General features: G+C 56.1%; 2 protein-coding genes across 6 annotated transcripts; both read right to left on the bottom strand.

The window, feature by feature from the left end:
- Nucleotide 1: 1 nt before the first annotated feature.
- Nucleotides 2-12,843, bottom strand: SLC44A4 (solute carrier family 44 member 4; the record flags this gene model as incomplete). The annotated part of the gene is made up of 21 exons (XM_081246671.1): nt 2-240; nt 840-924; nt 1,056-1,150; nt 1,249-1,319; nt 1,528-1,601; nt 1,713-1,816; nt 1,936-2,030; nt 2,117-2,370; nt 5,585-5,687; nt 5,957-6,049; nt 6,556-6,655; nt 6,745-6,980; nt 7,259-7,342; nt 7,426-7,510; nt 8,852-8,912; nt 9,076-9,201; nt 9,284-9,383; nt 10,344-10,422; nt 10,557-10,630; nt 11,099-11,147; nt 12,810-12,843. The coding sequence occupies 21 exons, from the start codon at nt 12,841-12,843 to the stop codon at nt 122-124; spliced, it is 2,121 nt and encodes a 706-aa protein (XP_081102797.1). The 3' UTR covers nt 2-121.
- A 500-nt stretch (nt 12,844-13,343) lies between these two features.
- Nucleotides 13,344-27,720, bottom strand: EHMT2 (euchromatic histone lysine methyltransferase 2; the record flags this gene model as incomplete). Of its 5 annotated transcripts, XM_081247171.1 has the most annotated exons (28): nt 13,344-13,824; nt 14,151-14,326; nt 14,470-14,548; nt 16,045-16,131; nt 16,236-16,351; nt 16,727-16,804; nt 17,178-17,322; nt 17,746-17,913; nt 17,996-18,150; nt 18,247-18,351; nt 20,064-20,165; nt 20,253-20,375; nt 20,456-20,562; nt 21,039-21,121; nt 21,245-21,427; nt 21,508-21,743; nt 21,830-21,973; nt 22,063-22,211; nt 22,431-22,532; nt 22,690-22,804; nt 22,925-23,062; nt 25,086-25,241; nt 25,402-25,442; nt 25,531-25,615; nt 26,269-26,522; nt 26,618-26,836; nt 26,933-26,999; nt 27,646-27,720. In XM_081247171.1, 28 exons carry the CDS (start codon nt 27,685-27,687, stop codon nt 13,644-13,646), a joined length of 3,636 nt encoding a protein of 1,211 aa, XP_081103297.1. In that variant the 3' UTR covers nt 13,344-13,643. The 5 variants fall into 5 exon arrangements, 4 of the variants coding, with proteins under 4 accessions (XP_081103297.1, XP_081103296.1, XP_081103294.1 ...); XM_081247170.1 differs by lacking the exon at nt 22,431-22,532 and having other exon boundaries at nt 27,646-27,710; XM_081247168.1 differs by lacking the exon at nt 27,646-27,720 and having other exon boundaries at nt 26,933-27,575.
- Nucleotides 27,721-27,984: the final 264 nt, after the last annotated feature.

The raw sequence follows: 27,984 nt of genomic DNA, 5'->3' as shown, positions 1-27,984 counted from the left end.
GAGAAAACAAAATATCAGTCTTTTAATAAAATCTTTTTACTACAAAATCGAGATCTGGAAGGCGGGTTGAGGCTGGGAGGCTGTACAGGCGGGGTGCAGTCCTGGATCAGAGCTGCGCCTCTCACTTCTTCCTCTTGTCTCCTGGGGGCACCTCGTTCTTCTTGCCCAGAATCTTCAGAAGGGTCTTGGACATGTAGTAGGGCCGGTCCACGGAACCGTCGTTCCGCTCCAAGTCTTCCACTGAGGCACGACATAGACTCATAAGAGCGCACCGCTGGGAGCCAACCCCACTCCCCGGGAAAATCAGGGACTAAGAGACAGCTCCCTGGTTTCCAGGCTGCGCCACCACGGGCTGATTTTGGGGGGCAGTTTTTGCAACCTACTGGGTAGGTTATGTAATAGTTTCCTCGTCTGTAAAGGGGGGGGGGTGTCAAAAATATTTCATAGCGTGATGAGGATTAACGGAAAAAATACATGTCAATTGCTTAGCGCAGAGCCCGGTACACACGAAACCCTGAATGAATGCATACAGTAGGGTGAGAAAATCCCCACTCACTACAGCCACCTGCTGGGAAGTCTCCTGTGGCTAACTTCTTTCCTAGATTTTCTAGCGGAAGATACCAGAGGCCTCTCCCCTGGAATGCTCCTTCTTGGGAGAGCCTAGGAGCCTGGGAGCTCACTCCCTCCTTTCTTCCCAAACACCTGCCCTGAGGATGTTAGTAGAGGCTCTGGCTCCTGTAACTCACGAGGTCGCTGTTTCTAGAAGCACCAAGTCTCCAAAAAAGCCTGAATGATCTGGTACCTTTAAGTTGAGGAGAGGAGGTGGAGGTGTGACTCACAGAAACAGAGGAAGAGAGTGTCCACACACATGCCGAAAACGCTGAAGAAGCCGCTGGCGATGACATAGGCCCCCAGGATGGAGGTCTGCAAGATGCAAGGTTTCCCTTAGGGTTCCTTTGGAGAGTTGGAGGGTGAAGCGGGCGTCGGGGATGGGTTGGGGTGGAGGGTGGGGCTGGGAAGGTATGGGGGTGGGGGGTTGGGGGGGTGTCACTCACCATGATGGGCAGCCAGTAGTAGTTGAGTTGGGGACTCTCAATGTCTTTACCCAGTCCCTGGATGCGACCGGTGAAAAAAAAGAAGGACAGGACCCCTGTGAGAGAGATCTGGAGGTCAGCATCACTCCTCTGAGGTCACCTCTTAAACTGCCCAGCACCCCTGTCCTCTGTAACTCCCTGCCCTGGTCCTTACCGACACCTCCAACAACCAGCAGCTTCCCAAAGAACAATAGCAGGTCTGTGACTTTGTCCAGGACGACAACCCTGTACAAGGAGTTGGGGTAGGTTGGGGGTAAGAGGCCTGGCAGGGCTGGGAGTAGAACTGGCTATATAACTTGCCATGACAGATGCAAAACAAACACTGTTCACATTTCAAGATGGAGGCAGCAGAGATTAAACCAAGCTCAAGGCCCTTCTGAGCACAGCATGCTTATGGGTGGGAGGTCATGGAGGTGGGGGGTGACAGCCTGACCTGACAATATTCCTCATGAGCAGCATGAAGGCGTTTTTGGCCGAGACGCAGAAATTCTTCCCGTAGATGGCAATCTGGGGGAGGTGGAAAGTTCAGAGTTACCTGTGGTGAGCTTACCTAGGCCAGGGTAGGAGGCCCGCATCCAGGGTCCCCAGAGCAAGGGGTTGCTCATGGAGTGGGCTCACCATGATGTATGCATTGCGGTTCAGGAACTTGATAAACTTTTCCAAACACCAGAGGCAGCACTTGAAGCAGCACATGATACAGCGGGCCACAGGGTTCTGGGTTCCTGGGGGTAAAGAGGGCTCATGTTTGGTCACTGGCCCCTGATAGCACACCGCCCCCCCTCCAGCCCCCAAGGATCCAGCTGATCAGCCTAGCCTTGCCCAGCCCCCAACCTCGACTCACCTCTCAGTTTGTGGTCAATGTATTCCAGGATGACCCTGGCTATCTGCACCAGGGTCAAGATGAGGGCTCCGAAGGCTAGTGACCCAGTGTGGTAACTGCACAGGGGTTAGTGAGGTAGTCAGAGGCAGGTAGTCAGAGGACTCCTGGGTTCATAATTCCCAGCCCCCTGCCCCAAGCTTACCGGAGTGTGCGGATGAAGGCAGAGCTCAGGGGAAAGGTAGGGATGTCCCGGGGCTTGTGGAAGGCCCAGTAGAAGGAGGCAAAGGCCCCAGCCAGGACACACTGGCCCAGGGCTAGTACCCAGTTGATGGTCCAGAACAGCCCCAGGACCCCGTAGATTTGCAAGTTGAAGAGAGAACGTTGTACTAGGCCTGTGGACAAGTAGCCCTGGAAGACGCACATCAGCCCTGGGCAGGAGGAGTTCACCGGCTGGTCCTGGGGAGGCAGGCAGAGGAGGCTCATTCCCAACCAGCTCCTGCCCTCCCAGAGCAGAGGGTGGTAACAGCCTCCTCAGAGTTGGGGAAGCCCATTCCTTCCAGGAGATCCATCTCTGGGTTCAGACAGGGTTCAACTTGCCTACTGTGTGAATGTAATTAGTTTCCTTCAGTCTCCAGTCTCTGGATGGCACAAGAGCGCCCAGGCTGTGTGGACTAAGCCTTAATGGTATGAAGGCAGTGTGACCAATGCCTAGGTCTCCTTTGCACTTGAACAGCTTGTCCCCTCCCAGAAGAGCCTCTGCAACTTCAACCAAAGCACTTTCTAGCAAAATTGAACAGACTGGGTATCAGATGACGCTAAGGAGCCATTAATTTTGTTCAGTGTGATAATGGTGTAGTTTTCCTTTCCCATGTTAGGGTTATGATTTTTAAAAGTCCTTAACTGTTGAGATCCATCCTAATATATTTAAAGGTGAAATGGCACAATGTTCAGAATTTGCCTTTAAAAACTTGAGAGCTTCCCTGGTGGTGCAGTGGTTGAGAGTCCGCCTGCCGATGCAGGGGACACGGGTTCGTGCCCTGGTCCGGGAAGATCCCACATGCCACGGAGCAGCTGGGCCTGTGAGCCATGGCCGCTGAGCCTGCGCATCCGGAGCCTGTGCTCCGCAACGGGAGAGGCCACAACAGTGAGAGGCCCGCGTACCGCAAAAAAAAAAAAAAAAAAAAAAAGGGCAGAACGGGGCTTCCCTGGTGGTGCAGTGGTTAAGAATCCACCTGGCAATGCACGGGACATGGGTTCAAACCCTGGTCCAGGAAGATCCCACATGCCGCGGAGCAACTAAGTCCGTGCGCCACAACTACCGAGCCTGCGCTCAAAAGCCCGTGCCCCACAACTACCGAGCCTGCCCTCAAAAGCCCGTGAGCCACAACTACTGAAGCCCGCGCCTAGAGCCTGTGCTCTGCAACAAGAGAAGCCGCCGCAATGAGAAGCCCGCGTACCGCAACGAAGAGTAGCCCCCACTCGCTGCAACTAGAGAAAGCCTGCGCACAACAACAAAGACCCAACTCAGCCATAAATAAATAAATTAATTAATTTATATTAAAAAAAAAAGGGCAGAAGAACTGAATAGACGTTTTTCCAAAGAGGAAATGCAGACGACCAACAGGCACATGGAAAGATGCTCAACATCACTAATCATCAGGGAAATGCAAATCAAAACCACAATGAGATATCACCTCACACCTGTCAGAATGGCCATCATCAAAAGGAACACAACAAATGTTGGCAAGGATGTGAGGAAGAGGCAACACTTGTACACTGCTGATGGGAAAGTAAATTGGCGCAGTCACTGTGGAAAGCAGTGTGAGAAGTGTCTCAAAAAGCTAAAAATAGAACTATCATACGACCCAGCAATTCCACTTCTGGCTGTACACCTGGAAAAAAAAACCCCAAAACCACTGATTGGAAGAGACACATGCACCCAATGTTCATAGCAGCATTATTTCCAATTGCTAAGGTATGGAAGCAATCTAAGTGTCCATCAACAGATGAATGGATAAAGAATATGTGGTACAAAAATACAATGGAATACTACTCAGCCATAAAAAGGAATGAAATGTTGCCATTTACAGCAACATGGATGGACTTGGAGGGCTTCCTGGACTTGGGTGGCTATTTCCTTTCCCATGTTAGGGAAGTTTTGACTATAATCTCTTCAAATATTTTCTTGGGTCCTTTCTCTCTCTCTTCTCCTTCTGGGACCCCTATAATGCGAATGTTGTTGCATTTAATGTTGTCCCAGAGGTCTCTTAGGCTGTCTTCATTTCTTTTCATTCTTTTTTCTTTGTTCTGTGGCAGTGAATTCCACCATTCTGTCTGCCAGGTCACTTATCCGTTCCTTCTGCCTTAGTTATTCTGCTATTGATTCCTTCTAGTGTATTTTTCATTTCAGTTTTTGTATTGTTCATCTCTGTTTGTTTGTTCTTTAATTCTTCTAGGTGTTTTTCTTTCTTTCTTTTTTTTTTTTTAGGTGTTTGTTCTTCAATTCTTCTAGGTCTTTGTTAAACATTCTTCACTAACATTATTCTGAATTCTTTTTCTGGAAGGTTGCCTATCTCCACTTCATTTAGTTGTTTTTCTGGGGTTTTATCTTGTTCCTTCATCTGGTATAAAGTCCTCTGCCTTTTCATTTTGTCTATCTTTCTGTGAATGTGGTTTTCCTTCCACAGGCTGCAGAATTATAGTTCTTGCTTCTGCTGTCTGCCCTCTGGTGGATGAGGCCATCTAAGAGGCTTGTGCAAGCTTCCTAAGGGAGGGACTGGTCTGTTTGAAATTTTATAACAAGAATTTATAACCACTTTCCACTTTGTATGTAATTGTGGGTTTGTGTCAGTCCCCACCACTAGGTCATAAGCAAGTTGAAAGCAAGAAGTACTTCATTTGGGGCTTTGTATCGCCAGTGCCTGGCACATAATGGGGCCTCCTTAAATGTAAACGACCTCCCTCTCCTTTTTTAGAGTGGGGCTAATGCTTGTGGGCACAGCCCATGGTCCCAGTTCTGATGTGGTGGCCACATGAAAGCTTTGACAGTAAATACCCAGCAGTGCAGCCTCACTCCCTGGGAACTTCAGAGGGGAGAATTTGGGGTAGCAGCTACTCTCCCAGGCCCCCAGGGAGCCCACCTGCCTATTGCCTAGAACAGTGTGTTCTGAGGAAGCCTAACTAAAGATAACTTAAACAAAACCGATCTACAGTTATCAGCTCTTATCAGGTGCCAGCCATTATACTTTCATGTGCCCAATGTCCTTTAATTTTCTCGGCCACACTGAGGCACAGATATTAAGATTATCTCCATTTTACAGGTGAGCGGACTGAGACTGAAAGGGTGAAGTGGTTAATGGTCCTCTAGGCAGAGAAATATCCTGGGGAGGGATGGAGAAGTTCTGAGATCCACCTGCCCCAGGGCCTGGCCCTGCCCTTGGGCACAGCACGCCTCCTCTTGCAGCACAAGGGGTGGCTCAGCGGGAGATCTGGAGTCTGCAGACAGACTCCCTTTCTGGCTCTGCTAGGGGCCTGCTGTGTGACCCGTGAGTGAGCCCCTTGCCGTCTCTGGTCCTCAGTCTCCTCTGCACAATGAGGGATTTGAACCAGTTGTTCTCTAAGGTCCCCTCAGCCCTACTGGTGCCCCTCCACGTCCACCCCAAATCCTCACCATGGGGTTGCATGATGTATTCATTGGCACATTCTCACAGCCGGACAAGCTGACGTTGGGCGCCCAGAACACGTACTGGGGTTGCCCCGATGTGGCCAGGTACCCAGAGGGGAGTCAAGGAAAGCAAGGTGACGTGGGGGCCTCCACAGTTCCCCTCCTCAGCAACCCCTTCCCAGGTGCTTGAGCAGGTTGTTCACTGCACAGAGGGGCTGAAATTCAGCCTGTGCTTGCTCTTTCAAGGCAGGGCTGTGTCTGCTGGGAGGAAGGGGTGCCTTCTTCCAATCACACTAAGGCACACTGTCTGCAAAAGTATTGCCCTGCCCCCCACCCCCAAGGGCTCCAGGAGGGCCCAGTCACGTGGGCAAAGGATACAGAGCAGTCATGACCCAGTAGGCAATGCAGACGAGCAGCAGGACAAAGGTGAACAACGGGTAGAACATGGCAGACATCATCTGCCCTACAGCCCTGCAGGGAGAGGAGAGCAGCACACCAGTGAGGCTATAGCCCCCCCAGTCCCCACCCATCCTCTCACGGTGCTGACCCTGGCACAGGCCACACCTCTGCCCTCTCCAGGGCCTGCTCCTTCCCCCTAAGGCTGGGCACATAGTAGGAGCTCCCTAAAAGAACTGAACTGAATAAATCAGGCTCAAGGGAACTTTAGAGGAAACTAGAGCCACAGAGAAGCCACCAGGGGCGGCTTCAGGGAGAGTAAGGGCTTGTTTCACGTCTTAGGCACTTGACAAGACACTAATTAATTTAATCGTTATGACAACCCTACAAGGTAGGAACTATTGTTACCCCCATTTTACAGATGGGTAAACTGAGGCACAGAAAGGCTGAGCCACACAGCAATGTTAATCACTGTGCTGTGCTGCCTTTCTCCTCCAGTGCTCTGCCACCTTTCCAGCACTCCCATCCTGGGCCCCCCCACCCCGCCCTCTGCCCCTTCTCCTTCCCACATGGGCCCTGACCTGCTGGCTTCCTCCAGGAGGGCGATGGCGATGTGAATCCGCTGCCGCAGGAAGATGAGCATCAGTAGCAGGATGCCTTCAAGCACAGCCAGCACGATCACTGAGGGTGGACAGGGGGCAGAGTGGCCTGGGTCATGGCCAGGGCAGCCCTTGGGTGGCTGGTGGTTCATGGGTGGGCAGGGCACTCACGGGCTGCTAGCCAGGTCTCCTGAACGCTGCTGTAGGCGCTGACGTTGGTGGTGAAGCCCAGCTGGGAGATGGAGGCACCCTGGTCCCGCAGTACGCGGTATTCCTCCCAGGAGTGGTAGATGCCGTATGCCAGCACGCTCAGCACCCCTATGATCAGCACAAACACCAGGGGCCCGGCCACCAGGCGCAGAAGCAGGATAAACAGCAGGCTCAGGACCAGAGCCACACCTAGGGCACTGAGGGCAGGGAAACATAGGTGAGGGTCACCCCACATCCCCCATATCTTTCCCCTTTCAGAGGCCCCCAAATACCTTTCCTCAAACCCCCAATGTCCCCAGATCAGCACCCCCACCCCACGCTTTCTTTTATAAATCCTGTTGGACTTGGGATCCATTCTGAGCTCTGGCTCCTCCTCCCCTGCCCAAAGGCTCTGTTTCAGACGGTGGGCTAAGGGATAGAGGGTCAGAGTGGGGAGAAGGGAAGGACAAGAGAGCAGGGGAATGTGGTGACTCACATAAGAATCCAATACCAGGATTGGGCAAAGTCTTCAAAGATCTTGACACTGATGTCACGGGCGTTGAGGCTGTCGAGAAGACCACTGGTGGGGAAAGACAGAGTCAGATGGGGCTGTGAGTGGGAAGGGGGAGCGGGACCGAGATGTAGGGGCAAGGGAATGCCCACCTGACGCCCTGGGCGATGGACGTGCTGGAGATCCCTGGGAGCTCAGGCACAGTACTATTGGACCATGGAAAACAACGCCCCAGAGCTGGAGGGAGAGAACCGGGCGACTGGGTGGGAGGGCCCAGAGTTTGTCTTGAAAGTCTCTGGCCCCCACCCCAGCCCGTCGTGCCCTTAGGGACAGAGTTGAGAAGGGCTCTGCCCCACTCAGAGGGCTGCTCTTGATTCCACAGCCGAAAGGGAGCTCCTGCCCCAGGAGCCCATGCTTCCTTCACTGTCTCTTAATGCTCCTTCCTCCCCACCCTGCCACTGCCTGGGTTCAGACCCTCCTGCCCTCTGGCCTGCCTCTTACAGCACCTCCACGCCCACCCCTGCCACCCTTCAATCCAGCCCCTGCCAGAGTGCCCGGGAGACACGGCACAGCCCGGACCTTGGCATTCCAGGGCTCTAGGTCACTCTGCTGCCCAGACACCTCCAGATGCCTTGCCCTGGAGAGTGCCCAGGCTCACGGCCAGGCTTTAAGTCCCCATCGTCTGAGCCCAGCCACTTTCCCCTCCCCTCTGTACCTTTGTGCTTCCTCCTCCAGAAATCCCATCCATGATGCCCTGTTCAGCTCCATCTCCATCTCACCCCCTCCAGGAAGCCTTCTGGCCCCACCCCTATCTCCTGTGGCACCTATTATGTGCCTACAGAGCCATTTATCTTGACCCTCACGACAGCTTTGCCAGGCAGGCGTGCTTTGCATTTACATTCTAAAGATGAGAAAACAAGGCTCAGAGAGGTTGAGCCATTTTCCTAAGACCACACAGCTGGAAGGTGCTGGAATTTAAATCCAGATCTATCTGACCTTGGAGCACTCATTGGAGATACTTCCTATTGTACCTATTGAGAGGTGGATATCTTTTCTCATGCTATAGTTAATTTTTTTTCTATTAAAAATAACATTTAATATTGGGAAAAAGAGCAACAACAAAAAAAGTCAACTATAAAAAAAAAAAACCAACTGTGATCCCACCACCCAGCCGCAGTCACTTTAACATTTGGGTGAACATCCTTCCAGTCTGTTTCCTGTGCCTGCACATAAATGCATGTGTGTACATTCACCCACGTATGTTCTCATGGCAATCTCATGCAGTCGCTTCGTGAACAGCTCTGATCTCACCACCTAGGATGTAGTCCAAAAGGGGAGCAGTTTTCATCTTCGCTTCACCTGTCCCCGGTACCTGGCACACAGCAGGTACATAATAAGCGCTGGTGATCTGACTGTAGGATGATCACGCGGCAGAGAAAAAAAACGAAGACCTGGTGCTCATTCCGATTTTGTCACAGACAAGCTGTGTGACTTGGCTCTCTCTGAGCCTGGTTCCCTTGTTTGAGGGAAAAAAATCTAGGACTGGATGATGTCTGAGGAAGGAATGTGGCTTCTCACCTGGAGTGGAAGGGAGGAGGAAACTGGGGCAGAGCTCCTGTCTCAGGCTTTGGAGCACTTGCTGGAGGGTGGGGGGAGGACAGACAGACACACAGACACAGAGACACAGAGCAAGATGAAGGAGTGAGTCCCCTTTCTACCACCACGATCATCTACCCAGCTCCCCCTCCCACCCTCCCTCATCATGGACCCTCCTTAGCAAGGACATTGGGAACAGCGCTCACCATGTCCCCAGGCACCCCTGGCAGACAAAAGTTCCTATTTGCTGCGTAGAAGACCTGCCCGACCGACTGTGTGAGCTGGCGCGTTTCCACAGTCCATGGGACCTCTGGGCAGGAGGACACACAAACCTGGGGGCAGAGAGCGTGCTGAGCGGCTGGTATCCAGACCCTGGGGGAGATCTGGGGACAGAGGTAGGTTCCAGACTCTGACCTGGGGTGTGGGGCATGCCAGGCCATTCTGGGTGATTGCGATGATGTTAGTGGTTAGGACGCAGCTGAAGATGTTGAAGTACAGGAGATACGGTTTATCTCTGTAGGAGAGAAGGAAGCGTATGCATCAGGGCTTGGTCAAGCCTCGGGGAAAGAGAGGGACTGCCAGGGCTGTGCCTCAAGAGTGCAATGGGGGGCTTCCCTGGTGGCGCAGTGGTTGAGAGTCCGTCTGCCGATGTGGGGGACGTGGGTTCGTGCCCCGGTCTGGGAGGATCCCACATGCCGCGGAGCGGCTGGGCCCGTGAGCCATGGCCGCTGAGCCTGCGCGTCCGGAGCCTGTGCTCCGCGACGGGAGAGGCCACAACAGTGAGAGGCCCTCGTACCACAAAAAAAAAAAAAAAAAAAAGAGTGCAATGGGCCCAGTTCCTGGCCTCTGGAAGCTCAGCTCAGCTGGGGAGGTATGGGGGACACCTGAAAGATTGCCCAGAGGAATTCAGCATCGTCACTGCTAACAAAATGGTTAAGAGCTTGAACTCTGGAGCCAGCTTTATGACCTTGAATAAGTCATTTAACCACTCACTGCCTCAGTTCCATCACATGTAAAATTATAGTACCTACCTCACAAGGTTTAAATGAGTTTGTGTGTGTAAAGTACACTGCCTGCCTGGAATGCCATATAAATGTTAGTGGTTTTATTATTTATTGAAGGTTTCCTGCATGCTGGGACTGATAGCCTTGCTTCTGGAATCATCCTTGTGTTTCAGAAGAAGAAATCAAAGTCCAGAGATGTTGAGTACCTTGCCAGAGGTCACAAATCAGAACTTACTTAGCCCAGCTGGGGATTCAAATGACCATCTCTGAACCCTAAAACCCATGCATTTAATTACCATGACTCTTTGCTGCCTCCTAATTCTAGGGGGACTCAGAAGCCACTGGCCAGCAGTGGAGGCTGTTCTACGTGGCCTGGAGTGGTGAGATTCAGGGAGGCTGAGGTGGAGTGGTCGCCTACCCATCCCCCATCTCACCTCCCTCCTGCCCCCTCTTCTTGCCTTCATACTCACTTGTTTTCCCCGATCCCGCAATAGGCCCCAGTAGAGTTCCTGGGGTAGAGGACTTGCTGGGGGTCTCCATACACCCAGGCTGGAGACAGAGACACACAGATGAATCACCGGAGTGCGGCAGGGACTTAAGAGGGAAAGGCTGTGGGTGTGGTCCCTCCTTGGGACAATAATGTCCCCCAGCCACTGCCCAGCTCTGCACTGCCAGAAACTCACCCACAAGCCCCACGGCGATGTAACCCAGAATGAAGAGGAAGAAGAGGACACAGCAGATGATATCTGTGCAGCTCCTTGGGGAGAAATGGGGGAAACCTTTGGAGAGGGGATGCTGGGGAGTGGGGGTGGCATGGTCTGGAGGAGTCGTGCTTTGGAGAGTTGGGGGATGCTGGAAAGTAGGCGTAGGTAGCTTTCATTTTATTCTCTTTAAAAACACCTTTTTCTGGGTGGGTAAACTTTCTTCTGAAGTTTAAAACAGGAAAGGGCCCAGTTCAGAAGTGCTCAGCTGGATGAATTTTCCCAAAGGACACATGCCTGTGAAGCCAGCTCCCAGGCCAAGACACAGAACATCACCAGCAGCCGGGAAGCCCCCTTGTGCCCCCTCCACACACAACAGTCTCCCCAGGGCCACCACTCTCCTGGGGCAGGAGGTTTTTTCCTCACAAGTTTCTTACCAATATTTCAGCAAATACGAAGCAAAACCCAGACACCGCCCCCCTCCGCCCCACCCTGACCCCAGCAGCGCAGTGCCCAGAACTCACCTGTTCTTGATGGGGCCTCGAAAGGAGGGGTCATATTTGGCTGGTTTCCCTGAAGGGCATGGGGAGGAGTGTGGAGGGTGAGGCATGGAGAGGGGTCTCTCCCCCCATTTCCAGTCCCTCCAAACCCTCCCCCGCAGCAGGAGCTACCCTGCACCAGGGTCCTACCTGGCCCCCAGGAGTTTGGGGGGAGATAGACAGGGGCAGGGCTGGCAGGAGGGGAAATTAGAGAACAGGAAAGGTAGTATCAGGGCTTGGTCAGCAGCTTCACTGATCACTGTGAACTCCAACCAGGCGGCCTTGGAGGGAGGGGAAAGGGCAGCTTTTTATGGGTCATTTACGGGTCACACCTCAAGGCCCTCAGCCAAAGTCATGAATTCCCGCAGGGACTGGGGATGGGGGGTGCCCTGTAGACCTCCACCCGGAAGGGAGCTTAGTCCCCAGGCTACTGCCAGTCTCTGGGAGAGCAGTCAGGGTGACACGTGAGCCGGGCAGTTTGTGGCCCGTCCTGTTCCTGGTCCTCCCTGAGTACACACAGGGCGGAGGTGAGGCCAGGCAGCCAGGGTCCCGTATGGGCACCGAGGAGGGAGGACAGCGGGCTGAGCAAGAGTGTGGGAAGGGGTGCGGTCCATTCTCCCAGGTGCTCTGGACTCTTGTCCCTCCGTGGTTCTCAGACGCGATGTCGATGATTGACCCAAAGCTGTTCCAGGAAGTCTGTGGGGTGTCCCCACTGCTCCCTCCCCTAACTCCCTTCGGACCAAGCCTCGCCTCTGGAAGGTCCCTCCCTTGGGGTTCCTTCCTTTCCAGACCAGAATTTCAGACCCCCGAAACCCCAAGGCACCTCTGCAGGCAGGGCCCTAGCCCTCACTGCTCACAGGGATCCCAGAGGCTGGTCCCAGGTCCCCCTCCCAGCAGGCGCCTCCACCCCGCCCCCTGCCCTTGACCTCAGGACCCCTTGGGGCAGCCTCCCAGCCTTTGCCCCTCACAGAGATGCTGGAGACAGGCTGCCTACTCCTTCTCCTCAGGCCTTACCCTTCACAGGAGCCCCAGAAGTCTGCTGCCCCTATTCCTAGTGTACTCTGAGATAGACTCCCTCCTAGCAGGGAACCCAGAGGCTGGTCCCCAGCGCTCTCTCTCCACCAAGATCTGCAGCCCCTACTCCTCTCAGGGACCCCCAGCAGAACCCACTCCCCCGCCACTCCTCACAGACCCCGGCAGGGAGATCCCCAGCGCCTTTTCCCCTCAGAGACCCAGCGTCCAGGCTGAAACTCCGCCTCCTTCTCAGGGACCCCAAGCTGTTCCTCCTGACAGCGGCCCAGAGCCCAGCTCACTCCTCCCAGCCCGTGAGCCCCTTCCTCTGCTCAGGACCCTGCCCCTGCCTCCTTCAGGCTCTGCTTCCAGGGCCCTGTCCTGAGGGGCCCAGAGTCGAGGCGTGGCATCACCCCCTCGTCGCAGGGACTCCAGCCCCCCTCCTCATGCAGACCCCAGCTTCACACCCCAAAGGCTCCTCAGCAATGGCTCCCAGCCCCTGCACCCCATCCTCCTCCGAGGACCCCGTTTCCTTCCATCAGCTGTTCCCTGGGCCCTCCCCTCGGGGACCACGACTCCCCTCAGCTCCTCTCCCTGGTGCCGGCCCAGCCCCCGTTCCCCCGAGCAGGCCTCCCCTCCCTCGCCGGGTCCTGGGCCCCCACCCCAGCCTCACCCCCAGCCTCACCGTAGACCTCGTTCTGGTCCTGTTTTCCCCCCATGTCTCAGTCTCCAGAGTGACTGGAGCCTGGGAGACCTGGCAGCTCACCTGCCACCAGCCCCGCCCTCCCGCCCTCACGTCACAGCCCCACCCCTGCCTGTGGTCCCAGACACACTCTAGTTCCTCCTTCTAGGCTCTGAGCTGGAGGGCTGGAAGCTGGAAGGCAAGCCTGGTACGTGGGTCAGGTCAGGGCTGCTTGCTCGGGCCTCGTGGACCATGGCCTGAAGGACTCCCACGCTCTAAGAAAACCCTTCAGAATTTTGCAAACTACTTCAAGCGTAGTACAGTCACGCCTACACCCTCCTGCCAAAGATTAAGTGTGGAGATGAGATTTGCCCTTGACCAGACCCTGCCCCACCGTAATCCCCTCACAACCCTCCCCCTCCCCTGGAGGGTAATCCACACCAGCCACACCTGTCCAGCCTGCTTCTCATCCTCCTTCTGCCCCTTGGACCCACGTTCCCTCTGGCTGTGTGTGCTTTTCCGCCAACAATCACCCAGTTTATTATAAACCCAACATTTACTGAGAACAAAGGAAACTGGTTAGCACAGAGGCCCAATTTCAATTCATTAGACTTCAGCTGAGGGTGGGGAACAGGGGTGTGGCCAGCCCTGAAGTCACCCTCCCAGGGAGGAACCAGCTCTGGGAGAGAGGGGCTGTCAGACCTCCAGGGCCTGGCTGGGATCTAACTGAGGAATGTGCGAAGGGGTGGGGGAGAGGAGACGGTAGCACCCCCAGGTGTGGGCAGCAAGTGGCGGAGGTGGCTGTCCAGGGCTTGGGGTGGGGGTCGTGGTCCTCTCTCAGGGGTTGACGGGAGGCAGGGAGCCGAGCTCAGGCAGCAGCTCGGGGTGGGGATCCAGGCGGGCCAGGCGGCTCTGTTCCAGGGCAATGGCCTCAGCTGAGTGCTTGCACTTCTCAGAGCCACACTGGCAGGTGAAATATTTGCTTTTGATGTCCCAGAAGCGGTCACCATAGTCAAACCTGTCAGGGAAGCACAAGAGGTCTGTGGGACCCAGACCCACTCCAAAGCACCCACCCCCATCTTTGGATGGGCTCTAAGCCCTCCTCTGTTCTAATGCACCTGCAGCACCAGCACTGCCTGGTAGCTTGTTAGAAGTGAAGATTCTTCAGGCCCCATCCCAAACCTACGGACTCAGAATCTGTGAGGCTCAGGACTCTGTTTACAGAGACATCGGACAAGCTCTGCTCTAATCCATGCCTGGAAACCAGGCACTCGCCAGCCGCCTGCTGTTGGTCCTGGGCTTGCTGCATCTCCCACACCCTGGCCGAGCCGCAGGACGCCTCACCCCAGTTCCTCCCCGGTCCGGATGTCTCGGGAGCTGAAGAAGGCAATGCGTGGAAATCGCAGGTCTTGGTGCAGCATAAAGACCCGGACGGGGATGATGTTGGGGTCACACAAGTGGTTGATGAAGCGGCTGATGTTGCCGTAGTAACGGGCGTCGATGCAGTACACCTCTCCATCCTGATGGGAGGGCGTCATTCATCACATCTACCACCACCCTGCTGGCTGGGCCAACCTCCCCACCCCCCTGACTACCCAGCCCCTCCTCCTCAGGTTTCCATCTGCTGACTGAGAGGAGGGCGGCAGAGGGGTCTCCTGCCCACCTTGTTGTCTAAGTCGAAGAGATAAGAATCATCCTCTCTCACATCAGCCTCAGCATCAGAGATCAGCTCGCCGACATACCTGTTGGGCAGGGAGTGGTGGTTCTGGAGGTGAGCAGGGGTCACTGGGAGCAGGCTCCAGGCCCTGTCTCCCCCCACAGCCCCAGGATTCCTCTTCCACTGTTTGTCAGCTGTCTGTGAATCTCACAGATCAACACAGCTGGGGCTGGGGTGGGCGACCCAAGGCACAGTGGGCCCCCAAGGATAGCGGACATCATCTGGGAGGGAGGGGGTGGGTGGCCCCCAACCAGAAGGGGGGTCAGGAGGAGGAACCTGGGGACACAGGCACGTGAGGGTACACACAGGACACACTCCCGCCAGCTGGGGTCCCACCAGACAACTAGGTCAACAGGCAGGACCGACAGAGCGGGGCCAGGGATGAGCTGGAGAAGCGGTGGTGGGGAAGTTAGAGGGAGGGGCTCGAGCCGCACCAGAGGATGACTCGGGTGAGCACGGCGGCGCCCAGCCTCTGGGGTGAAGGGCTCGGTATCTGTGGGCAGTCGGCCTGGGTGGGGAAATCTGTTCAGGCGTAGACACGGGGGTTTGTGGACTAGGGATCACCCAGCAGGTGGGGGCAACGCTGGGCTGAGGACAGGAGAGGGGTGAGGACAGCGGGGAGGGGACGGAGCCACAGGAGCTATGAAGAACTGGGGGTGAGCACGCCCACGTTTGGAAAGTAGAGGGAGAGGAGCTGGTGAAGAGGAAGAATGGATGGGTCGCAGGTGAGGACGGTGTCATGGGAGCCAGAGCTAAGGGGGGGCGGCAGGTGCCAGGAGAATGAGGACTGAGACACGCGGGTCAGGGAGTGGGACTGCTGGGAGGCAGCATCCGCAGAGGGTGAGGGTAGAGGCAGATGTGGGCACGGATGAGCAGTGAGTGGGTGATGGGGAACCTGAGGCCCAGGAGGAAGGGGTCGCGTGTCCCAGTCAAATCGAGAGATGACATGATGGAGGAAAAATGAATGGTCCCTTAAACAGGCAACTGGGGCTGGATGACTTTTCTTCTTTTTTTGTCTTAAGGCCAAAGGAGACCTAGATTACGTTTGAAGGCCATGGAGTAAAAGCCAGGGGACAGGAAGAGGTAACGGATACTGGGAAGAGAAAGAATTGATGGATGGAGAGGCCTGAGGCCCCTGATGAGGTGGACAGAAAGGTAGCTGTTATCACCTCCATTTTGCAGACAAGAAAAATGAGGCTCAAAGAGGTTGTGAACTTGGCCAAGGACACCCAGCTCTGTCTGTCTGTAAGACTGGGACTTTCCGCAGTGGGGAAGGGCAGGGAAGAGGGAGTGTGAGGCTCGGAAGTACACCGAAGGGGAGGGAAAGACGCAGGCACTGTGGTCTGGCCAGAGCGCAGGCTTGGGGATGGGGGTCAGAGGAGGCTGGCCAGGGTGGGGGCAGCAGGAAGAGCTGGGACCCATCACGGAGGAGGGCAGAGAGGGAGGCCTGGGCGTCAGCCGTGGCCCTGCATCCAGCCCCCACGCCCCCAGGAGCCAAAGTACCCCCTCCCCACCACTCACTCGCAAATGAAAGTCCCCTGGGGAATGGTCTGCAGGGCTCGGACCCCCCAGCCCATCTTGGCTGTCCGGTAGAGCTGCAGTCGCACCCTGGGGGTGGGAGAGAGGGTGATATTCAGTGGTGTGACCTGGAAGCGCCCCGAGGGAGAGGAGGGAAAAGGGGGAGTGAGGGGAGCTGAGGGGCTGGGCCTCACTTGATGCCACTCTGCACTACCCGGTTCTTGCAGTTTCTCCAGCAGGAGCACGCCTGGTTACACTCAAAAATCAGCGGGGGCTCGATCTTGTTAAATTCCTGGAGCAGCCGCCCGTCCTGGGGTTGAGGGAGGGGAGGACAGTGGTTTCTGTGTGGTGCCCACCTCACCTGCCCAGGACTCCCAAGACTTCACAGAAAAATCCACTGCTGACCCCAACCCAGACACAGGGAGGACAGGCTGGGGGAGGCCACATATGCTCTTAGTTTATCCAACAGGAAACACACAACCGTTGCCCTGGGTTTGCATATACCTGGGCCAGGCCCCTCTCTGTCCTGGCAACAGCCTAGGAATCCCAGGTCTCGCCCTGCCCTCTTCGCTGCTTCCCCCACAGGGTAGAAGGTGAGGGACAGGGTCCCAGGGAGTTGGTGTCAGAGGCCAGCTCCCCCAAAGGAGTGGATGGGTGTGTGTGCGGCCAGGGCGAGGGCACGTACCTTGTCATACCAGCAGCGAATGCTGAGCTGGCCACACAGGCAGTTGGAGCTGGAGCAGTCATCCACGCATGTGCAGTGCTGGGGTGGGAGGTAGGGTCAGCTCACCCCCCAGAATCGGCCTTGGCCCCTCAGATTCCAGTGCTCCCTGCCCCACAACTGCTGTCCTTTCTCTAGGGTCCACATTGTAGGACAGGGAGGGTGATGGTCCCCGGATGAGGGGGAACCAAGATGCTGCTGATGGGGGTGTCTCTAGGGCCACCATGAGCCCATGTGATACCTTCACGTGTCCTAGAAAAAGGACCCCCTCCCTAGGTGGATGCAAGCCCACACCGGAGCTCCCTTTCAGCCCCACTACCTTGGCCAGGTGCCCTTGTTGGCCCACAGCGTGCCCAGCTGTACCTGGTGGCTCTGGGTGTCCCTTTGGGAGGAGGGCCCAGGGCCCTGCACTCACCTGTAGGTGGGTGATGTTGCGGTCGATGTTCATGGTAGACGTCTCGCAGTTCTCCGAGATGTACTTGTAATCCTCGGGGCAGGGCTCCCCGTCCACACCGTTGACACAGGGAATGGGCACGTTCTCATAGCCCCGAGCCACGTCCCTGGCAGGAGGGGAGATGGAGCTGGGTGGCTAAAGCATGGGGTGAGGACTCCCCTAGGTGGGGAGAGGGCTGGGTGAGGGAAGAGGGTGGTTCTGGGGGTTCACTGGGGCATGGGGAGTAAGGTTCCCAGATAAAAGGCAGGACACTCAGTGAAATCTGAATTTCAGAGTATCAAGAAACAATTTTTTAGTACAGGTATGTCCCAAATACTGCATGGGACACTCCTGACGTTAAAAAAGTATGCACTGTTCACCCGAAATTCTAATTCGGCTGGATGTTGCCTATTTTTATTTGGGGTATCTAGTTGACGTGTGCGTGTGGCGGGCGGACGGGGGACAGAGGTGGTTTTGGGGACTCAGAGGATTCTAGGGGCCGGGGGAGGGGGCGGAGGTCGCTCTGGGTAAGGAGAGAGCCCAGGCTCACCGGCAGATGATCTTCTCAGTGCGGATGGCCCGATTGCCCACCCCGAGCCGCAGCTTGCGGTTGAGCTGGAGTGCGAACCACACGTCAGAGCGCTCAGGGGTCAGGTCCCACGCCGTGTCCCCTTCCTTGTTCCGCAGCTCAGGGTTTGCCCCGCGGGACAGGAACAACCTGGGAGGGGACGGGAAGCCTGTGGGGTCCGGGGCTGTGCGAGGGGGCAGAGTGTCCAGGTGGGGGCGGGGTGGGGGCTCACAGCACGCAGTCGTGGTAGCTCTCCCGGGCTGCAATGTGTAGGGGCGTGTCCCCGTGGTAGTTGACAGCGTGGAGGTCGCAGCGGGCGTTCAGGAGAACCTCTGCGATGGCGGCGCTGCCGGTGAAGGAGGCCCAGTGCAGGCAGATGTTCTCCTCCTGGGGAGGTGGCAGGGGGAGAGGTCTGAACCCAGCCGGCACCTTGCTCAGGGGCGGGGGCTGAACCCACTTCCCGCATCCCGACCAAACTCTCACGTTGTCTGTGAGGGTGACGTCGGCGCCCCGTGTCAGCAGCATGCGGATCACCTCGATGTGCTTGTGCTCTGCGGCCCAGATGATGGGCGTCCACCCCCCACTGTCCTGTGGGTGGGGAGGGAAGGAGGAGGATGGAGAGGCAGCTCCAGCCCTGCTCACCCAAACAGATGGGGTCAAGAGCACAGGCTCCGGAGCTAGGCTCACGCTCAGAGTCCCAGCTCCACCACTCACAGGCTGTGGAACCCTGGGCAAGTCATTTAACGGCTCTGGGTCTCTGTTTCCTCGTTTACAAAATGGGACTAGTGAGTGTCTATTGCTCAAGGCCGCGAAGTGATTTTTCTCTTTTTAAAAAGTATGTATTTCCTTGGGACTTCCCTGGTGGCGCAGTGGTTAAGAATCCGCCTGCCAATGCAGGGGACACAGGTTTGAGCCCTGGTCCGGGAAGATCTCACATGCCACGGAGCAACTAAGCCCGTGCGCCACAACTACTGAGCCTGTGCTCTAGAGCCCGCACACCGCAACAAAGGGTAGCCCCTGCTCGCCGCAACTAGAGAAAGCCCGCATGCAGCAACGAACACCCAACACAGCCAATAAATAAATACATAAGTAAATAAGTGAATTTTAAAAAAAGAAAAAATTAAAAGAAAAAAGAAAAAATACATATTTCCTCGATCTGCCTGCCCACTCAAAGGTCCTAGAAGCAGGAACCCAACAACAATGACCACCCCTAGGTACACAGACTGTAGTCTCGAAAAAATATTTCCCATTTAAAGGAACCAGAGTTTCATAGAGAAATGGTAGATCCTGAGTCTGGGGCAGGATAGGTGCTGAAAAGGATGCTCTCAAAGTCCACTGGGTCATTTCAAAAGCCACAGGAGCCTATGGCAAGGGGCTTCTTCTGGACAAAGGACAGAACAATTCAAAGATCAAGAAGAGCACCTCAATGATCACTGCAGCACTATTTACAACAGCCAGGACAAGGAAGTAACCTAAGTGTCCATCAACAGAGAAATAGACAAAGAAGATGTGGCACATACATACAATGGAATATTACTCAGCCATAAAAAGGAACAAAATTGGGTCATTTGTAGAAACATGGATGGACCTAGAGAGTGTCATACAGAGTGGAGGAAATCAGAAAGAGAAAAACAAATATCGTATATTAACGCATATATGTGGAATCTAGAAAAATGGTATAGATGATCTTATTTGCAAAGCAGAAATAGAGACACAGACGTAGAGAACAAACGTGTGGATACCAAGGGGAGGGTGGGAGGAACTGGGAGACTGGGATACGCTATTGATACTATGTATAAAATAGACAACTAATGAGGACATACTGCATAGCACAGGGAACCTAACACACTGTGGTGACCTAAATGGGAAGGAAATCCAAAAAAGATGGGATGTATGTGTATGTACAGCTGATTCATTTTGCTGTACAGTAGAAACTAACACAACATTGTAAAGCAACTATACTCCAATAAAAATTAATTAAATAAAAAACCCCAAAGATCAAGAATGACACAGACTAAAACACCTCCAACCCGTGAAAAACTGAGTTAGTAAGGAATCTCACTGGACAGTGCCAGAGATTAAGGCTGCAACTCATTTTGAAAACTGATAAAGAGAAAAAAGAAAGAAACAGAAGAGAATGAAGAGAAATACAAACGAAGGGGGGAAAAGAGATGGGGACAGACTGGAACAGTGTGAAATGCAGGGAAAGGGTCAGAGGTCAGACGAGGGAGAAAGGGGACCTAAAGCCTGAGGCTGAGGCAAGGACCCCAGGGGGCTGGGCCGGAAGCCCGGCCGCTGACCTGGGCGTTGACGTCCACCTGTCCCGTGCTGAGCAGCAGGCTGACCATCTCCAGATTCCCAATTTTGGCTGCGTGGTGGAGGCAGGTGGAGCCGTCTTCCTCCTGAGGGCGATGCAGGCAGATGAGCCGGCTGGCTGGCACCTCAAGCCCGGGCCCTGAGCCCCGGCCCTGGCCTGCCCGGCTGCGCACCTTGCTGTAGACACAGCCCCCGCGCTGCACCATGTAGCGAGCCACCTCCAGGTGGTTGTTCACCACGGCCTCCATCAGCGGCGTCCGCTGCTGCTTGTCCACAGCATTGATGTTCGCCCCAGCCTGCAAGGAGGGGGCACGCGGGCTGGCACCAGGGAGGGGCTGGGCAGGGGAGGGGGTCCCAGGGCTGGGCCCGCGCTGACCTGCAGCAGTACATGGCAGATCTCCACAGAGCCCTTCTGGGCAGCCGCGTGCAGGGGCGTGCGCTTGCTCTGCTGGTCGCTCTGGAAGTTGGGGTCCAGGTTGTCCACTGCGGGGAGGGCCCACCACACCGGGAGAGGGAGGGACAGGTGGTAAGCAAGCTAGGGGGCGGGTGGCACCTCCTCCAGGAAGGCTTCTCAGGGCCCCAACCTGAGTCAGGGGCCCCTCCTGGGCCTTCTTTGTGCTCACCTCCACTGCAGCACAGCACTGATCAGAGTAAGAAGTTAAGAGCACCAGCTCTGCCTGAGTTCAAATGGCCCTGCCCCTGCCCCTTAGTACTGCTGTGCACTGGGCAAGGTAGTTAACCTCTCTGGGCCTCCGCTGGGAAGATTTAAGTGAGTGAACGTGCATAAGCACTCAGAACAGTCCCCAGTCCCCATCATCACGGGTTATTCCCCCACCACACTAAGTCCTTCAGGGCAAGGACGACGTTCTTCATTGCTGCCCTCCTGGCCCCGAGTCCAGTGACTGGTACATAATTGGTGCTCAGGCAGGGTTTGCTGAACGAAGGAGTGGAATACTCACACAGCATCAGGATCACCTTCTGCAGCTCCCCTTGCTTCACGGACAGGTACAGCTGCCGGGGGTGGAAACGGAGTTTCTTCCGCCTGCCATGGTGAGGGAGGGAGAAGGGGTTGACTCGCCAGATTCAAGCATCGGTTCCCACACCTGCAGCTCCACACTTCCAGCCCCAGTCCTAGCTGCTGTGCCCGAGGTCAACCCGTACTCACCTCTCTGACTCCTGGATAACCAGGGCCTTTTCCAGGGCCTCCCGGCCTGGGCCAGGTGGCAGCCCCACAGCTGAGAGGCAGCCCCCATTGGGCAGGGTTAGGGAGGGCCCCGAGCTGTCGATGGTGTCAGCCAGGGGGTCGCAGGGTGGACGCCGGGGTTCTCCCTGTCCTCGCATCCGGGCGCTGTGGGAGAAGGTGTGAATGTTCAGGGGAGACGGGGACTGGGGCAGGGAGCAGACAGAAAGGAAGGGCAAAGCCAGTACCTGGGCTGGGAAGTGTCCGCTCTCCCAGGGGCATCCTGGGCCAGGGGCGGGGGGGCAGGGGCTGCAGTGCCAGCCGGTGGGGTCACCCCATCCCCCCGGGGGATGGTCACCTCCTGGGCCTCAGATGCATCCTCCCCACAGTGGGGACAGAAGACCATCCCGTTCAGCTGGGACACACAGGCCTTGTGGAAGCGGTGGGCCACTCGGAAGTCGGGGTGACACTCCAGGAAGGTGCCCTGGGGGCAGAGAAACAATGTGGCCAGGCTCTGGGAGCCCCTACCCCCATGGGGCATGCTGCCTGTCTGCCCCACTGGTCACTCACCGCCGTGCAGAAGTAGCCACAGCCTGGGCAGCAGTGGTGTTTGACCATGCGGGCGCGGTGGGTCTCACAGAGCACCATCAGTGCCACGCGGCTGGACGGTCTCATGGTCTCCCGCTTGAGGATTGCAGCGTTGCAGCCCGATAGCTGTGCGCAGTGAGGATGGGTGACAAGAGGTGAGGCTGGGCTCTGGGGCTGGATGCCCTGGCAACTCACCTACCAGCCCAGAGGCCCACCTCTCCATCCACACTCTCCGTGGCCATGCACTTGTGCCCTGCTCTCTCGCTGATCCGGTCTATCTTGGGTGCCTCCATGCGGCAGCTGCAGAGGGGCAACTCCTCAAACCCACGCTCCGTCTCCAGCGAAGATGTGTCATTGGACACCCCTTGGATGGAGGAAAGAGGGAGCTGAGGGAGGCCCAGCCTCTCACCCACCGGGACCCCTCCTGGGGCCTCTCACCCCCGCCCTGACTTTCCCTCCGTGCTCCAGAACCCCCAAAGTCTGGCCACGGACACCCCAGCTCCAGCGGGGTTCCCCTCCTCCCCATTCCCTCCGGCCCCGAGGGCGCCCCTAGTGGCTCCCTATCCCGGCAATTGGCAATTACCAGCGTGGTTGGGAGAGAGGGTCCCCTCGCTGGGCAGCTCCAGGGACCCCAGAGGGACCTCCATGTACTCACTGGGGCCTGAGGAGCCCACACCATTCACTCCTGACACAGAGACAGAGAGAGTGAGAGTGCGAGCTCACAGGTGCCTGGATGCGGGGGTACATGCAGGTGTGCATGCTGAGCGTGTGTGTGCATGCATGCTCTCTGGGGACCGGGAGGGGCTGGAGGAGGGGCCCCCAAAACAGAGGAGCCTTCTCACCTCGTGGCTCCTTGGCCCTCGGAGGCTCCCGCTTCCGCCGTTTCCGTGATGGCTTCACCCACGGGCTGTCCTTCCGCCACTTCTTTTTGGCTTTGCGCCGGCCGCTGGAACCACTCTGGGGAGGAGGAAGAACGTTAAAGAGCCCGGCCCGCAGCCCATAACCCCCTCCTTTGAGGACTCAGACCTCCGTCCCTGAAGCCCCCACTCCTCCGGGGACGCCAGCCTCCAGTTCTACCCTGTCAGACTGATTGCCTGACTCTTCGTCTTCTTCTTCTTCTTCCTCCTCCTCCTCCTCCTCTTCCTCCTCCTCCTCTTCCTCCTCCTCCTCTTCCTCTTCCTCACTCAGTTGTTCAGCCAGAGCTTCGACCTCAGACTGGAAGAGAGGCAAAGTGGGGCTGAAGACACAGTGACCCCCAGGCCACAGCTCTGAGCTGGGGGGAGCTTGGGAGAGAGGCACAGCAGGACACATCCGACCCCCGGGACTCAGAGGATGAGGCGGGATCAAGAAGACAACAATTCTCCACGGAGGGCTCCCTGGTGACGATGTGTGAACAGGAAAGGAAGGAAAGGGCTGGATACAGAGAGGAGGTGTAGCATATTACACTGTAATAAAAAATAAGGTGCTAGGGTTTCCCTGGTGGCGCACTGGTTGAGAGTCCTCCTGCCGATGCAGGGGACGCGGGTTCGTGCCCCGGTCTGGGAAGATCCCACATGCTGCGGAGCGGCTGGGCCCGTGAGCCATGGCTGCTGAGCCTGCGCGTCCGGAGCCTGTGCTCCACAACGGGAGAGGCCACAGCAGTGAGAGGCCCACGTACCGCAAAAAAAAAAAAAAAAAAAAGGTGCTATGGTGACATGCAACAACATGATGAATCTTGGCAACATAATAGTAAACAGGAAAAGGAAGGAATACATTCTAGATAACAAACGTATAGTAGGAGACTCTTGATGAAATTCATAAAGAGGCAAGACTGAAAACACTAAATGAAAAACGAGTTAGAGGGGCTTCCCTGGTGGCGCAGTGGTTAAGAATCCGCCTGCCAATGCAGGGGACATGGGTTCGAGCCCTGGTCCGGGAAGATCTCACATGCTGCGGAGCAACTAAGCCCGTGCACCACAGCTACTGAGCCTGTGCTCTAGAGGCCGCGAGCCACAACTACTGAAGCCCGTGCACCTAGAGCCCATGCTCTTCAAGAAGAGAAGCCTCTGCGATGAGAAGCCCGCGCACACAACAAAGAGTAGCCCCCGCTCACTGCAACTAGAGAAAGCCCACGTGCAGCAACGAAGACCCAACACAGCCAAAGATTAAAAAAAAAAACAAACAAGAAACGCTATAATGAAGTCAGGCTGACATCTCCTGAATCCACTGATCTTAACTTCACTAATAAAAGACCAAATGTTCCACGCCTGATGTGATACAACATTGGGCAGAGAGTTATGTGTTAATCCCCACCCAATCAGCCAACTCCTAAATGTGAAGAATTCTGTAGGATAACTGACTTGGTTTCTTCAATAAATAAATGGCACTTTTTTTTTTTTTAAATAGGGAACCTATACATCAAGAGAGACCTAAGACAAATAATCAATGTGTGGACCTCACTGAAACCTGACAGACGAAAACTCATTTATGAAACAACCGAGAAGATGTGAAGACTGACTGGTGGCAAGGTGATGGTGTTAAAGAATCATCTGTAGGGACTTCCCTGGTGGTCCAGTGGAAGGGCTCCCCACTTCCACGGCAGGGGGCATGGGTTTGATCCCTGGCTGGGGAACTATGATTCCCACATACCGCACGGCGGAAAAAAAAAATTATTTGTAAATTTTTAAAAAACAGAAAGAGGTCTTATGTTTAGAGATACTTGTGGAAATATTTCTAGGTAAAATGATATAGTATCTGCGATTTGCTCTGAAATAATCCAGTAAGTGTGGGTGTTGGGGAGGAAGAGATGAGTCAAGATCAGCTGTGTATCGATAATCCTTGGAGTTGGGTGATGGCTACCTGGGGGCTCACTATTTTTTTGTGTATATTTGAAAGTTTCCATGATAAAACGAATGAAAAGCAAAACAGGCAAGACTAAGCATTATGCTGCATGGACAAACATATATGTGAAATAAAACCAAACAAGGAGCAAAGGAATAAACAAGCAAACAAACAACAAATAAACCATAAAATGGGATGTTAAACCCAAAGTCCAGGATGGTGATTATCACTGTGGAGAGGGGCAAGGGGATGGTATGGGGTAAGGCACACACTGGAAATAAGTTATAGACAGTATGGGGCAGTGAGTTAGTGGGTGTTCAGAAAAGGAAAGAAAGAAGAAAGTGGGGCAGGAAAGACTGGAGAGCGAGCCCTGGACGTGGGGGAGCACTGGCCGGTAGGGCGGCTGGCTCCCTCTCACCTTGCTGTCAGAGTCCACCCGCTCATCCACAGAGTAGGAATCGTAGTAGAGGCTGAAGTCATCCCCCACCACCGTTTCCCACTCCTCCAGGGACCCGGGCTCCCCCTTCTCCAGGGTCACTTCTCTCGAACCCCGTGCAGAACCCAACTCCTCTGACTAGAAAAAGATTTAAAGAAAAAAATTGAAGCTGCTGGCCCTCCCTCACCAACACCCCATTTCCCTTGAGGGTGAGATGGAGCCCCAGCTCCTAGGATCCCTCAGAGCAGCCCCCCAGGTGGAGAGGCCCAGGCCCTGTTCCCTGCCTCTCCTGGCTCACCAGGCCACCTCCTGAGTTCAGCTTCCTCCTTTTGGCCACATCTGGAAGGAGAGAAAGGAGTGAGGCCCGTACTCTAAACCCTTAGCACAGGCGATAGCAAGCCGCAAGTAGGTGGGGGGTGGGACTGACCTGAGGTCACCTTCCCCAGCGAGTGCACGTCATCACTCATGCGGAAATGCTGCACTTCAGGGGGCCGCTTCTCAGGGACTGGGGGCTGGGGGCACAGAGGGAGCACACTTAGGGTCAGGGAGCATCTATGGTTCTGCCTGGATTAGCTTAGAGCCAAGCCCCAGGTCGGGGTGGGGTGGTGAGCCACACCCTCAAAAATGCCATCTGAAGTTCCGTGCCAATAATAAGAACTGTGTCAAGCACATCCCACATCTAACGCTGATGCCAAGAGCCCTAAAAACACTGTCATAAAGCTTCTGAGATTCTGTGGCTCTTGTCATTTCCCTCCTCAGACATTTCTGTGGCCCTCAGCTCTTTCCCTGTACAGCAGGGGCAGTTTCAAAGAAGGGAGAAGTTCCCTTGGGGCCTGCTTTGAGGTAGAAAGGAAAAGTGATTTGAAGTTTCTCTAGTCATTAACATGAAAGTAATTAAGACATTAACTACATAATTAACTCTTTAACATTAGTGTCTTCTACTCCCCTCTGCCTAAGAATGTAAACCCCAGGAAGATAGAAACCTGTCTGTTCCAAATTAAACCCCAGTAGAGAAACTAACACACAGTAGCGCCTTGGTATGTATGTGAAGCAGTGACTGGATAAGAAAAGACCTGAAGGTAAATTGTAAAAAAGCAGCCCACAAGAGGTTTATGGTTAATTACCCTGTCTCTCCCACCCCAACAAACCTCCCCCTAAGCCCCACCTGTCCATTTCCTGGTTTGGACATGGTTTTCCTGGCTCGATGGACCTTGGGCTGCCCCTCCGGGCTGGCTGTGGCCGGAGGGGGTTCAGGCCCTGCTGCTGTTGCCCCCTGGGCCCCCGGCATACTCAGCAACCTCATAGCCAAACTCTGGACTGATGGGGGTGATTTTCCGGCCCCTGTCATTGACATCTTGGCTCGGCTGGGACAAGCACCCCCCTTACTGGGGGAAGATGGGAATGACTTCGTGGCATGGCCTGAAAAACACAGGCAAGCAGGCAGGAGACAAGATAAGAGGGAAGGCAAAGTCAGAGAATGCCCCACCTCACCGCCAGGCTCTCTGGCCTCTCACCCATCAGGATGCGGCCCCCATGGAGGTCCCCATCTCCCTCGAGATTCTCGGGTTCATCCCCAATGAGTGGTGTGGCCCCTACAGGGGTGTCAGCCCCCTCATCGCCGACGGTGACCGTGACAGAGGCTGGGGATGAGGGGCCAGCAGTCTCCAGGGAGTCGGGGTTGGCCTTGGGCAGGATCTCCTCACTACGAGGGGTGTCCCCCAAAGAGCCATGAACTGTAATGGAAGAGAAAAAGTTCAGGGCTAAGGGCTCAAGAGATCCTGTGTTGGGGGAGGTGAAGGTCCAACTGGGCCTGTTTCTGCTGCACTCACCTCTCTCGGTGGCTCCTCTGGGCTCCTTCTCCAGCACCAGCGCCCCCATCTCAGCGGGGGCCTCCCCCTGGGAGGGGACACAAGGGATAGGAGAGCTGGTCAGTCCCGTAGGAAGTTGAGGGGCCCAGGACGCCTGGGCCCTGGAAAGAGACAGGAGGCTCCGGGGCCTACCTCTTCCTCTATGGGGCGCCCCCCTTCCGCGGCCACGGCTGCCCGGAGGGGCCGCACGACCCCTCCCCCGGGCCCGCATCAGCCCCCTCCCTCTCGGTAGACCCCGCATCTCAGGGACCGAGAAGAGAGGAGGGGGAGGGGGCGGGGCCTCCGCACCCCGGCCCCGCCCCCTCCTCCCGGCTGCACGCGCCTCTCCCCCTTTGTCCCCCAGGCCGCGGGGACCCCGGGCACCAACCCCTCCAGCACCCGCTGCCCCCCAGCCCGGTGGACGGCCCCTCGTGCCCCTCGCGCGTGTTCCTGGAGCGCCGGCGCCCGCTGCCCACTCGGGGGCAGCCGGCGGCTGCACGCGCGCCTCGGTGCCCACTCCCCCCACCTCCCACCCCCTGGTCCCCTCATCCGCCCCCGGTGCTGGCCCTCCGGATTGCTGCAAGTCTCGCCCGGGCCCCCCGGCCCCGATGCACCCCCGGAGCATTGCACGGGCGCGCGCTTCCCCCGGGCGCGCGCGCGGGCATGCACCCGCCTCTCCCCCTCCCCTTCCGCACCTCGGCGGCCGCCGCCGCTGCAGCTCCCGCCGCCGCCGCCATCGCCGCTTGCGCGGGGGGCCGAGCCGGCGCGCGGCCGCCCCGGGTCACGTGGGCGAGGAGGGAGGGCTTAGGAGGAGCCTTAAAGGAGCCACTACGCACTTTCTGGCCATTTTCCCCCCGAGAGCGGCCTCAGAGATGGCAGTTCCTGTTCTAAGCTGGGGGCTGCAGGGGGAGAATTCCTGCCATTCCTGGCCTCAGCTCAGCTGGGAACCGAAGGCGAGGCACGCCTGGGTCCAGGTGTGGCTTCTCCATCTGCCACCTGGCTTTAGGTAACTAGCGGAGCGACTGAACCTCCCG

Source organism: Mesoplodon bidens, assembly GCF_964165515.1.
Source record: "Mesoplodon bidens genome assembly, chromosome: 10".
NCBI lineage: Eukaryota > Metazoa > Chordata > Mammalia > Artiodactyla > Ziphiidae > Mesoplodon > Mesoplodon bidens.
Note: the sequence above shows the minus strand (reverse complement) of the source record. Positions and strands in the feature narration are given on the sequence as shown.